The 14,323-nt window shown below is 35.0% G+C and overlaps 1 protein-coding gene across 1 annotated transcript; it reads right to left on the bottom strand.

Annotated features, from left to right (window-relative positions):
* Nucleotides 1-8,160: 8,160 nt before the first annotated feature.
* On the bottom strand, nt 8,161-11,628 carry LOC102617767 (uncharacterized protein At1g24485-like). Its single transcript, XM_052436581.1, has 3 exons — nt 11,252-11,628; nt 10,142-10,676; nt 8,161-9,858 (listed from the first exon to the last, which is right to left on the bottom strand). Exons 2-3 carry the CDS (start codon nt 10,573-10,575, stop codon nt 9,345-9,347), a joined length of 948 nt encoding a protein of 315 aa, XP_052292541.1. The 5' UTR covers nt 10,576-10,676; nt 11,252-11,628; the 3' UTR covers nt 8,161-9,344.
* Nucleotides 11,629-14,323: the final 2,695 nt, after the last annotated feature.

Raw genomic sequence — 14,323 nt, 5'->3', positions numbered from 1 at the left:
TGTAAGCATCGTCTCCCGTCTATTCTATTCCATTTCCATCCGGGTATGATTCAGAAGATCCACAATCAATGCTCAAGAATACTGCATGCATGCAAACCACAATATTTGAAATAGTGGGTAATAATAACGAATTTTCGACTTTAAGAAAGATTCTAATTTACAAAGTCTTAAAATCCAAAGGAAGATTTACACTTTATCCTCCTAATTTTTTAGATTTTACCACTCACATTCCTTTACTTTTCATAATACCTATTTACTCGTAGGAAAGTTGTCTAATGGTTGGGATGAATTTTTCTCTAAAAATTTTTACATTAGAGGACTAACATAGAATTTTAAAACCTATAGTAGGGAACAAGTGATAAAACCCAAAAATTATGGAGAAAAATGCCATTCTTCCCTAAAAGAAAAATAGTACTACTTGTATGTTTACCGTTAGCATAATGAGAGTGCTTGAATGCTAATATTGAAGCAAGAAATGCTACAAGAAGTAACCTAAGATGCGTGGCCATTTAATTTTAAGCTAAGAAGTTGGAGATGCAAGGGTTTAATTAATTAGAGGTTTCATTTACAAGGCTTGCTTATTGACTTTGTTCATAGTTTTATTGTTTATTATGTATTATTGTTAATAGAATTTTAAAATATTAATTATTCAAAGGATTGTTCTTGTCCGGTTAATATTTCTCCAGTTGCTACATGAAGTATCCTTTATTCTTGTCCTGTTTAGTTGACTTTTGACCCTGGCTCAATTCCAAATGGATTGAATTTTGAAATCGCTTTAAGGTTATGTTCGCCAATCATTAGAATATGATAATTATTTAAGCTGTATAATTCACTGAAGAGAATGAAGAAATAAATTGGCTAGATTCACGAAGTCAACTGGAGACCATTTAATTAATTAATTATTAATTATTTATTGAAAAATAATCATCCGCGGGAATCGTGTCGTCTTCATGATTAGTTGTAATAAATTAATGTAAAACTACGCACTGATGAGATCCAGCGAAAAGGTGGCAACCACAAACTCTCTCTCTTTTTTCTATTCTTTTTCCTTTTTTTTTTAAGCACTAATTTTTTCCAATCTCTTCTAGGAATTCAAATAAGAATGGTGAACCAAATAAAATTATTTGACAAAGATAAGATCAATTTTATAGACTTGGCCAGATTTAATTAAGCAAAAAAGGTATTTTTAAATTTTCACTTAACATTTCTTGACATATTATTTTACTGGTAAGAAATTGTGACTTTTTTCTCTCTTAACCTTTTTTTTAATTATTTTGCCACTAAAACGTTAAAAGTAATGAAATATTTAAAAAAAATAAAAGTTTGATTGAGAAGAATAATTGTCAAAATTTTTTGGTGCTGCAATAAAATGTTAGGAAGAGTTAAGTTGGAATTTGATAATATTGCCAAAAGATTATTAAACAAAGGGTAGGTGCTTTTTACGTACTACAGATTTGATCAGTAGGCCATTACATTCCTATAGTTTGTATTTTACACCTGATTTGGATTATTCGAACAAATATTTTATAAACGACCAAGTTGTTTTAATTGTATTTTTGTTTTTTTCTAAGGATCTGCAGCACACAACCAAGGTATTAGTGCAAGTTAGCCTATCCCCAAAAGGCCGAAAAGGCAGAGAGAAGGCATAAGTTTTCATCAACCCTGGCCTCTCAATCCAACTTTGATCTCTGGAACAAGCTGTAGTAAAGATATATGACCTATACGACAAACTGTTTACTTATACATTTATAAAAAATTTAAAAAAAGGAAGTTATTTTGAGTTGTGCTTGTGTTTGCAAGTCTTCCGATACGATCTTCCTATATTGTATTTGTTTTTAATTATTTATTTTATATTGTAGTTTTAGTTAGTTTTAATAAGTCAAAATTATGTTATTATTTGGTTCTTTATTTTCCGGATCCATGGATCATGATGAAGAATATGCTTAATATTTACTAACTTTTAAGTTTGTAATATTAAGTAAGTTTTATTATTTAAAACTTGATATTATTCAATAAAAAGGTCATGAGAATTATTATTTTGGCAACTTATTATTTGGATAAGAGTAGAGGAGAGAGAAAATGCCTAAATATGTTTAAGGTACTCCTTTCTCTTTTCTAGCTTGTGTACTGAAGCTCCTTTAGTTTTTTATGCATCATGTATGCTTAATACGTAGCTACATCTGTTCTTTTCAGTTGAAAAATCTTGTAGGGTTAAAATCAATGGTCAACTGCATCAATCTTAATTATTAGAACTCGAATTTGGCTCTAATTTCTACAAAGAGTTGCATACAGAGGATGTTTTTAGCCGTTCAGGGGCATTGAATATAGAAACATCCCTTCATTTACTCTTTAGTCATCAACATTTAATATTTAAATCACGAGTAATTAATACAAAGAATTCAAATTCATGCACTCCATTATCTATCCAATCCCGATGTTTTAAGCTGTTGACACACTTGACACAAGTCGGGCCCGGAAATTAAGTAAACACAAAGCCGGCTGCTAAGACATTGTTTTGATTACAAGAATACGACTCAAAACGATTAAAGTTTCTTGGATAGCACGGCAAGTACTAAGGAAAATTGAATTATGGCTCCGAGAATCATTGCCAGCTTGTTAGTGATCATGCTGTCACTGTTGCCAGTAAAACTTGGTCTCTGAAATACCACTGGAGGGGCTTCAGCTTCAGCTTCAGTTTCAGTCCGAGTCGATGAGGGTGTTGGCGGCGCCTCATTTTGAAATGGGAATGGAGTGGTTGGTGGTGTTTTATTCTCTGTGTCTGTTGGTGATGATGGTGATGGAGCCTCCTTAGGTAGTGGTGGTGGACTTTGATGTGGACACGACATTCCATTGAGACAATTGCCTGTGACCCTGTTATATGTATAAAACATTGATTGAATGCATAAATATATTATTATAAATTGGAAGTTTCAATGACCTCAACTTAAAATATATCATATCAAATCTAATATAATAATTAATGTGTAAAATTATATTAAATTTTATATAACTATCACTAGCATGTTGGTTTTTTAAAATAAATGTGCATGTATTATAAAATCATTTATTTGTTATATGATTAACATGATATCTTAGAGGTATTTTAAAATTTCTCATTTTTAGTACTCTTTTTATAAACTGGTTATTATTATTTGAAATTGTATAAAAATTTCTGTGATTAAATCTTATTCACATTAGGAATCTGGATTTTAGTAAATTAGAAAAGGAAAAATATAAGGTGTTTTGGTGTTGGTAAATTTATTTTAAGATTAAATAAGGTTTACAATTAATTGGATGGGAGCGAAGGTCGGTGCAAACTTACACTAATTTCAACTGCTTATTGCTTGACAGTTTGGTTGGTATAGTTCCATTGAATCTATTACCTGCCAAATTCCTGCAAGGAGAAGAGGGAATAACTGTCACTTAATTAAATTCTTAAGAAACCCTAGCGTCTTTGTATGTGTTCGTGTTGGTGGGTGCCATGTCCAGGGAAAAAGCTTACAGCAATGTTAGATTCGGCAAAGTCCCAAGAAATTCTGGAATGTTTCCACTGAAGCTGTTGTCACTCAGATCACTGCATTAAGATCAAACACATTAAAATAAATTGCCACCTAAGATTAGATTATGAGTGTATGAGTTAAGTGTACAAGTTATATGATTTTATTTGATGAGCGTAGTTATTGTTAAGAATAAATCTTAATAACCATGTCAGCAGCTGAGTCAGCAAAACTTGCTGAGTCATTCACCATATCAGCAATTAGTCACACGTGCAGGATAACTCTTAGAAGTTGTTAATGATTCCCACCAATAGTTTGTTATAAGCTGTTAAGATAATTTCCATACGTTTGTTGCTGTAGAATCTTCTAGGCTCGATTATATAAAGTCTGTAATTCCTCATTTCAGTTTAAGCATTAATAAAATCAATTCAGTCTGATAATATTTTCTCTCTCGAGCTTTAGAATTTTCCTTTCAACCAAACACTTTATTTTCTTTAACTTGGTATCAGAGCCACTCTGTTTACAAAGTGATGGCTTCTTCAAGCTCGAATCCTTCAGCTCATATCCTTTCTGGAACATCCTTTACCTTTACCACACCAATCAAACTTGGTCGCACAAATTATACAATCTGGAAACAACAAGTTCTCTCTTCGATTCGTGGAAATGGTCTTGAGAATTACATTGATGAATCTAGGCTCTGTCTAGATCAATTTCTTCCTAATAGATCTAGATCTGGTGAAGCAAGTGGAGAAGATCATGAAAATCTAGATTATGTTGCATGGAAACGTCAGGATCAACTTCTACTCAGCTGGATCATGTCCTCAATGAGTCTTGAGATTCTCAGTCTCGTGGTAAGCTCTCAAACTTCTCTTGAGCTATGGAAGAAACTTGAAAAACAGTTCGGATCAGAATCAATGGCTAAGAAAGTTCATCTTAAAATGCTTCTTAGTAACCTAAGAAAAGGATCTGTGTCTATGACTGAATATTTCACAAAACTTAGAACTATCTCTGATGGTCTTGCTTTAGCTGGAAGTCCTCTCAACAACACTGATCTAATCACTCACCTTATCACTGGATTAGATCATTCATACTATCCTGTAGTTTTTTACATTGAAGCAAACATGTTGACCATGGATCTAAGTGAAGCTTATGCTATGTTATTGACACATGAGGCTAGGCTTGAAAACAGTAAGAATGTTGACAGTAAAGAAGTTAAAAACAACTTTATGGCTAATGTAGCTCAAACTGGGAATTTTCAAAAGAAAGGCAATGGTAATAATCAAAATAACTAGAACAAAAATGGTGGAGGTAACTGGAATCAGAATACTGGTAGTAGAGGTGGATATCAAGGTCAAGGAAGAGGTAACTGGAATGGTAACTGGAATCAGAATTTTAATGATGGCAGAGGCTTTGCTGGTGGTTTTAACACTGGTGGAAATTTTAATAATGGAGGTTTTGCTGGTAACTTTAACAATGGAAATGCTAATGCTGGTGGTTTTGGCAGAGGTGGTTTTGGGGGTAATAGAAAGAACTTTGCCCAGGGAAGTGTTATGTGTTAGATTTGTTTAAGGTTTAACCACACTGCTACTGAGTGTAGAGACAGGTTTAACAGAAACTTTGCTCCAAGCTTTCCAGTTCAAGGCTATCATCCAAATCAGGGACCAAAGTCAGCTTATATGGCTACATCTGAGGGAGTTGCTGATCAAGGCTGGTACCTTGACAGTGGAGCTACCCATCACTTTACCAACTCAGTTCATAACTTAACTGATGGTAAGACTTATTTTGGTACTAATTCTCTACTTGTAGGAAATGGCCAAGGTCTTCAAATCACACATATTGGTAATGCATGCTTGTATACCTCTTTTGGTTCATGCATTCATCTTTATGATATTCTGTGTGTTTCCAAAATTACTAAAAATCTTATAAGTATCTCTAAGCTTCTTTCTGATAGTGATATAACAATTGAATTCTCATTTGATTCCTGTTTTCTAAAGGACAAAGTGAAGGGAACACTGCTGGCTCAGGGGATTGTTGAAGGTGGGCTGTATAAGCTACTGTCATATGGAGAGTCATTTTCTTCTGATACATCAGTATTCCAACCAAGTTCAATGGTGTCAGTTTTTTCTTCTCAACAAACTTATGTTGATCCTTTGTTTGAGAAAATAAAGTCTAATTTTCCAATAAGCTTTCATGCTTCAAGTAATGTTTCAGTCAGTCTTTTACATAATAGACTTGGTCATCCAAGCAAGCATGTTGTTCAAACTCTCTTGAGAAACAATTGTATAACCTTTACTTGTGATAATAAGCAAAAACTTGAATTCTGTAATGCATGTCAACTTGGCAAACTACACCAGTTTCATTTTTCAGCAACTGACATCAAATCAAAATATCCTCTTAATCCACACTGATCTTTGGGGACCAGCCTCTGTACTTTCTATGGAAGGCTATAGCTATTACATTTCTTTTGTTGATGATTACACTAGGTACTGCTGGATCTTTCCTCTTGTGCTAAAATCATATGCTTTAGGTACCTTTAAAAATTTCAAAACCCTGGTAGAGAAACAATTCAGTTTACCTATCAAAGCTTTACAATCTGACATGGGGGGAGAGTTCAAGGTTTTTATTTCTTTTCTTCACCAAGAGGGTATCCAATTTAGGCATAGCTGTCCTCACACACATCATCAAAATGGTGTGGTGGAAAGGAAGCATAGGCATATAGTTGAAACAGGGTTAACCCTTCTTGCTCAAGCTCAAATGCCTGTTTCTTATTGGTGGGAAGCTTTTCACACAGCTTCTTATCTTATTAACCAAATGCCAACCACAGTTCTAAACAATCAGTCACCTTATCAAAAGTTATTTCAGCAATTACCAAATTATGATTTCCTTAGAGTGTTTGGCAGTGCTTGCTATCCCTTACTCAGACCATCTAAACACAAACTTGACTTCCACTCTCAAAAGTGTTTGTTTATAGGTTATAGCCCTCTTCATAAGGGTTACAAATGTCTAGATAAAATAGGGAGAGTGTTCATTGCCATTCATGTTACATTTAATGAGCATGAATTTCGTTATTCTGAATTGTTTCTCTTTTCTGATTTTTCATCAAAGTCAGTTCAAATTTCTTCTCCTTCATTCTGTATTCTTCATGACAGTAGCTCAACACAGCAGCCTTCAACATCATCATCAGTTCCAGCAGTATCACCAACACTAAACTCCCTTTCCTTACCACATATAAACACTCCTCCTTCACCACTCTCTTCAAATGCTCATTCTCATACATCTAACCAAAACTCATCAGTAGCTCTTCCTCAACCATCCTTGCCAATAGTTTCTGCTCATCCAATGGTTACAAGAGCCAAAGCAGGAATTTTCAAGCCTAAAACATATCTTACAGCCACACAAGATATTGAACCAACTAGTGTCAAAGCAGCCTTAGCAGATCAGAAATGGTATATGGCAATGACAGATGAGTTACATGCCTTGAGGAACAATAAAACCTGGACTCTTGTGCCAGCTGAGTCAGCAACCAAAATTGTTGGAAACAAATAGGTGTTTAGAGTTAAGTACAACCCAGATGGAAGTGTTTCAAAGTATAAGGCAAGATTAGTTGCAAAAGGTTTTCATCAAACCTATAGTGTGGATTTCTTTGAGACTTTCAGCCTTGCTGTAAAGCCTTGTACCATCAGAATAATTTTGAGCCTTGCAGTGATGAACCATTGGACCATAAGGCAGCTGGATGTAAATAATGCATTCCTGAATGGTGTACTATCTGAAGAAGTTTTCATGCATCAGCCTGAAGGATTTATTGATCCTCAACATCCAACTTATGTTTGCAAGTTAAACAAAGCTTTGTATGGTCTTAAGCAGGCACCTCGTGCATGGTATGACAGATTAAGAGGCTTTTTGCAGTAGTGGGGCTTTCATACCTCTCGGTCAGATACCTCCCTGTTTCTTAAGCACACTGGTTCAGATATTTTAGTCATTCTCATCTATGTAGATGACATCTTAGTTATCGGTTCTAGCAGTGCACAAATAGAAAAGATTATTGCACTTCTTGGCTCTGAGTTTGCTCTTAAAGATTTGGGTGACTTCAACTATTTTCTTGGTTTAGAAGTTACTCCATCAAGTGCTGGGTTACATCTTTCTCAAACAAAATATGTTGGAGATATCTTAAAGAAGGCCCACATGCTTGACAGCAAAGGCTGTAATACTCCAATGAGTGTAGCTGATAAGTTGTACAAAGATAAGGGGAAGTTGTTTGAAAATCCCTCACTTTACAGAAGTGTTATTGGATCTCTTCAATATATAACTTTGACAAGGCCTGATATAGCTTTTACTGTCAACAAGTTAAGTCAGTTTTTAGCTGCTCCCACTGTGCTTCATTGGCAGGCCTGCAAAAGGGTACTTAGATATCTTCAGTGTACAGCTACTTATGGGATTCAGTTCTACAATTCAAAGTCTTTTTCTCTCACAGCCTTCTCAGATACAGATTGGGGTTCAGATCCTGATGATAGAAGATCTGTTGGAGGCTACTGCATCTTTCTTGGATCCAATCTTGTTTCCTGGTCATCAAAGAAACAAAATGTTGTTTCTCGGTCTTCAACTGAGTTAGAATATAGAGCCTTAGCCTTGACAACTTCAGAAGTATTATGGATTTCATACTTGTTACAGGAGCTCAGAGTACAGCTAACCAACACACCTGTTCTGTACTGTGATAATAAAAGTGCAGAGGCTCTGGCAAGTAACCCAAAGTATCATTCACGAACCAAGCACATTGAATTAGACATTCATTTCATGAGAGAACACATTGCCAAGAAGGAATTTGCTGTTGAACATGTGTCAAGCTCAAATCAGTTGGCAGATGTGCTTACTAAGCCACTTGGCTTTGATCATTTTGCTTATATGAGAGCTAAGCTCAATGTCTGTCCAAGACCTTGAGCTTAAGGGGGCATGTCAAGAATAAATCTTAATAACCATGTCAGCAGCTGAGTCAGCAAAGCTTGCTGAGTCATTCACCATATCAGCAATTAGTCACACGTGCAGGATAACTCTTAGAAGTTGTTAATGATTCCTGCCAATAGTTTGTTATAAGCTGTTAAGATAATTTCCATACGTTTGTTGCTGTAGAATCTTCTAGGCTCGATTATATAAAGTCTGTAATTCCTCATTTCAGTTTAAGCATTAATAAAATCAATTTAGTCTGATAATATTTTCTCTCTCGAGCTTTAGAATTTTCCTTTCAACCAAACACTTTATTTTCTTTAACTGTTATAACTATACTAGTTAAAACTTGATCACATTGAAGATTAATTTGAGACAATAAGGGCAATTAATATACTCACATTGTTTGAAGGGAATCCATGGAGCTGAAATCCCGAAGAGAACCAGACAGGCTATAGCCACTAAGGTTTCTGTCATTTCGTTTTTGTGTTGAAAAGAAAATGCAAATTGACATGAATGAATACCTAGAAATTAATATGGATCGATGGTGAAATTATTAGGAAGAATTAATTTGTATAAACCACTTATAGGGCTGTTATCCTGGGTATGAGATCAGAGCTACATTGAACCCAGTCCCATGTATATGGAGATGGAAGACAAGGGTCACCACTCCATTCCTGTAGCACCTTCAATCCACTTTGCAGAACAGCTAACCCTTCCATTGAATCACCAGGCACAAAATCCAAATGAATTAATTATCTTAACAGCATAAAAAACAAACACCCTTTCAATCCCTAAGGTTTGAGTCAGTTACTTAATTTCTATAGTCTAGTGTAACGATAGAGACCTTTTGGGCTTACCGATCCAAATCCAAGGGATTAATTAAAGGGAAAATTACCCAATCTTCATTTAAGCTCTAAGAATGCATGTTGATGCCAAATGAAGCTCACCATCTTTGACGTTAGTTCCATTGGTTAATGGATTGCTGACGGTATAAATTTCCATGGCATTGACCAGAGGTGGAAGTGTGGAAGCAGAGGTAGCCTGCAAAGTGAAAGAATTGCTGGCAGAAGCGATTCTGTTTGTAACGTAGGCTTCAGAAGCACTTGCAAAAGGTGGGATAATGGGGTCTGAAATAGGCTTGTCGTCAATGCAAAGCTGAAATGATCTCTTCTGAGTAGGGTTTAGCAGAAGCACTTCTGAGAAGTAGGTGGCAATGTAGACAGGAGTTGGTTTTGCTGGAAGATCTGTAAATAAAATTATTATATGAGAAGTGCTTGCGGAGACAACTGCATTCTTCGGCACGGCCGTTGGAGGACTGTTGTTTGTTGTAATATTAATGCTTAATGCCTGGCTTGCCACTTCACTTAATCCGAATCCATATGCTCCATTCCAAGTTCGATCATAAGCATCATCAGGATACCTAGTATGTATGCCCACATGATTTGCAACAAAAATGAAATTTGTTACTTAGATAATGAAGAAAGAGTACAGGGAGAAGATCACTTTATCTTTCAGGAAAAAAAAAGGGTATTTTTGTGGTCGGAATGAGTATTTTTAATAATTTAGCTTAAAAAATTTCCCAAACAGTCAATAAACAAGCACTTACTTATTTTTGTGTCAAAATTTGGGTGGGACAGAAGTATAACATCGTTCTTAGACTCATCCTATATTAACCCTCGACCAACATCAACTTACGTGCGTACCTAATAATGGTTTGATTTGCACCCAAAGAAGCCCTCTGGATAAAATGCAAAGCAAGATTTGAAGGGACTTGGCTGTACATGTTAATCCCCAAGCTCCTGACCTCGATTGCTGATATAAACGGCAGCTGGCCAGGCTTCGTTTGGGCAACACAAATGCTTGTAAAATTTCTCTTCACCACATATATGGCTTCATAAGAAAGAATATCATAACTTCTTAGTGTAGTGTTAACAGTCGTCCAAAAATTGCCATCGAATTGCAGATCAAACACTGGAGGAGAGTTTTTGCGGTCGTAATTTCCGTAGTAGAAGCTTGCCCGCACAAGAACTCTTCCACCGTCTTCATCAACTTTGATGGAGTAGCAATTCTTCTTTCTTGTTGAGAAGACTCTCATTGTGCTCATTGGATACGGTACAAAACTTGCATACGCCACCATTTTGCTGTCGCCATTTTGAATGTAAGCATCATCTCCGGTCCATTCTATTCCATTTTCATCCGTGTAAGATTCAGAAGATCCACAGTCGATGCTTAAGAAAACTGTATCCATATGCAAACCACAATATTTGAAATAGTCGGTAATAATAACGAATTTTTCGACTTTAATTAAGAAAGATTCTAATTCACAAAAGCTCAAAAAGCATATGAATACTTGCACTTTGCCGTCTAAAACTTCTGGGTTTTAATTACAACTTATTTTCTTACGAGTTTTCGTAGTACGTAATTACTCAAATGACGTCAAATCAATTTTAACCAAAAAGAAAGCTGTTTAATATACTAGCAAAGACGAATCTTACTCGTAAAAGGTTTAACAATAGAGGAATAACACAAGTATTTTGAAAACTATAAGTGGTAAAATCTAAAAACTTACAGAGAAAAATGTCATGATTCTCCCATAAAAGAAAAAGGGTATGTGTTTACCATTTGCACAATCAGAGTGCTTAAATGCCATTAGTGAAGCGAAAAAAGCTACAAGAAGTAATTTCAGATGCATAAATTGCAGATTCATACCGATGGGAGGGAGATGTGAGCAGTAAAATTAGAAAGACAGGAGGAAATGACAAAGGAATTCATTGCAATTTTGAAAACATTGGAAGAAGAGCTTGAAGACAAACCTCATTTTGAAGGCGAAAATTTTGGGTTCGTGGATGTGTCTTTGATTCCTCTCTACTGTTGGTTTCACTCATATTAAACATTGGGTAAATTCAGGTTAGAGACTGAGTGCCCCAAAATTATTGCATGGGCAAAAAGATGCACGCAGAGAAAGTCTGTTTCCAAGTCTCTTAAAGATGACAAGAAAGTACTCGGATTTGTTCAGAGGTGAGGAAAATGTTCGGTGTGGATTAAAGAAATATCACAAATGGGTATGCGCAGGGAAATAACAAATGGAAAAAGGAAAAAAAAAAAATGAAAGACTAGAAGCACAATCATGCCGTACTATTCTCTTGGAGGATAAGGATACGGTGCAACTGTGGTACTGTGTTACAGTTGCATCCAGTCGTTGGATGTACTTAGATTGGTGGAGTCTACTGGCATCCAACGACTGGATGCAACTGTGGCACAGTACCACAATTCTACTAGCATCCAACGACTGGATGCAACTGTGGCACAGTACCGCAGTTACACCACATGTTTCCCCTCTCTTGAATTATATTGATGTTTTGCGGGCTTTGTATTTGTTTCTTGTATGGTGTAGTATTAGTAGCACTTTGATGGACAATTAAACATGATAACCTGCTAACTTGCTAATTATACTCTTCCATTACATATTCAGGAACAAATGTTTTTATTCTAAAATTTGAGAGAGAGAGAGACTGAGAGTGTGAGAGAAAGACCAAAACTCGGGCCTAGTTTGATAGCGTTTTCTAAAATTATGATAGATATTTTAATTCAATTACATATACTGAACACTCTCCTATACTTGCATTAGATATTTTTAAGGCAGGGAAAACTTCCAGAGCCGCCTTATTAATCATTGAAAAGTTTCTAGTAGTAAAGTTTCTAGACATGCGTCTTCCTATACTCTTAACTAATCCAATGAAATTGACATTTTCCGAAATGTTGAATTTATTTAAGCTTCGGCTCAGGTTCTTGACCAATTTGTTCATTGAAGTGACAATTGAGATTTCAAATAAACAAATGATTTCTTTTCTTTTTAATGTCTGGCTAGATGGTCTTTTCTTTGTCCGGCAGTGTTACTTTGCTCGGAGAAATTTGCTGAAATCATCCAGGACAGGTTAAATACAAAATCAATTATTAATCCTTATCATTTTTAATTCAAATGATGAAATTTTATTGTTAATACATTAATTGATACAAACTAAATATCCTGACTGAATAAGTATAACATTATTTATATAAAATTGAGATGTTTTTTATTTGGCTTTCCTGGGATAATTTTGGGCAAAATCCCCGGACAAAGTACTTTTTTTTTCCTGCTCTTTAATTATCAACATTTAAAGGAAAAATACCTTCTGAGTAGTATCTTAACAACAGTTAGGATGAGTAAAAGAAACGTTTTGGCTTAATAATATCCTTTGCTAGAAGTCGTGATAATGATGTATATTTTCTTTACAAACTGAAGAATAAGTGAGTGAGTTGGAAAACTGATAATTATAGGCATGACGTGTCATGTTTATCATAAGGAAACTGGAAGTATTTGCTATGTTTTAAGGAGGACAACACAAAAACTTTTGAAGGGGGGCAAATGGTCCCTCTCTGTTGCTTATTACGTGCCGATGCAGTCATGTCTTTCAACCACACTCCGTTGGTCCCTCTAAAACATGCCTCGTGTCCCATTTTGAGCCACATTTAGTCCACCTTTTCCAAGCACTGAATGACACTCAGGTGTGTTAAGCTTTTTGTTTTATTATTATTTATTTATTTATTTTTCGATTTAAATTCTTAATATTATATATATATATATATATATATATAATTATTCAGGATGCTCTCATTTTTTAATAGAGACATAATGTTAAATCACGCGTCTTAATAAAGTTATTTTTTAATAAACTATAAAGTCGTGTGGTTTAATAATATTAAAATCTAATTTTATCAAATCGCATGACTTAAAAGCGTGTCCACATTAGAAAAAAAAAATAAAAATAAGGGCACAAGAGAAGGGAGGAAGCTCATTATACCGAGAAGAAGAATGAAAAACTTAAGCTAAGAAAGAGTATCAAGTACATGATGTAAGTTGATAGTAAGCAAAGTGCCAGCTCACTTTAAGTTGTTGATATCTGTTACAAACATTGTGTGCATACTTAGCTTGTGTTAACCATTTTAGTTAGTTATGAATTAGTTACAATTGTAATGCTTAAGCAATGTGTATAGGGTTGGCAAAAGTCCGGGTCTGGTCCGGGTTTGGGGTTACCCGGGACTGGCCCACATGATAGACATAGCTGCCCGAATTTTTCATATGCAGGTCGGGTTAAGCCCGGCACTATCCGGGCACGGGTTTTTTATATGGGCTTTCTCTGCCAGCATAAATTGAATTAAAAGGGGAAAAAAGCTTGTAATAAATTGTTACAACATCTTAATTATTTCAATCTACTTTGTAAATTTTAAGTAAATAACAAATTCATTAAATTTCTAAACTAACTTCATTCAACCCCTATTAAAAATTTAAATTCAACATGACAATAATCACCAAATAAATCTAAATAAATGTAGCATACTAACATCCAACATATTACATATTACATATTACATATCATAACTCCAATACCAATAACCAACATAACATATGAAAATCCCAAAATATCAAACACAAATAATTCATGAAAGAGTCTAAAATACAGTAATGTAAAATATGTAAATAATAACTTCATGTCAAGCAGCTCGACGATTATGCCCCATTATCATCATCTGAAATTACCTCCTCCCCAGCCAAAATCTCATCTTCTGGAACTCCACCTAATAACAAAAATAACATATTAAGATTTAAAAGCACTTTAAGCAAATAACTAATACTATAATATAATTCAAATAACTTTATACCTCGAGAAGTAGAAGCTCAAATCCAATTTTGAGCATACGTCAAGGATTCCAAAGTGTCAGGATGAAATTTACAACGATACGAACTCAAAAATCTGCCCCCGGTACTAAAAGCTGACTTAGAGGCAACAATGGATACAGGAATGGCTAAGATATCCTTGGCCAACTCACCCAAAACAGGATATTTG

The sequence above is a fragment of the Citrus sinensis genome, chromosome 3 (assembly GCF_022201045.2).
Source record: "Citrus sinensis cultivar Valencia sweet orange chromosome 3, DVS_A1.0, whole genome shotgun sequence".
NCBI classification, from domain to species: Eukaryota; Viridiplantae; Streptophyta; class Magnoliopsida; order Sapindales; family Rutaceae; genus Citrus; species Citrus sinensis.
The sequence above is the reverse complement of the archived record's forward strand: the minus strand, read 5'-3'. Positions and strand labels throughout refer to the sequence as shown.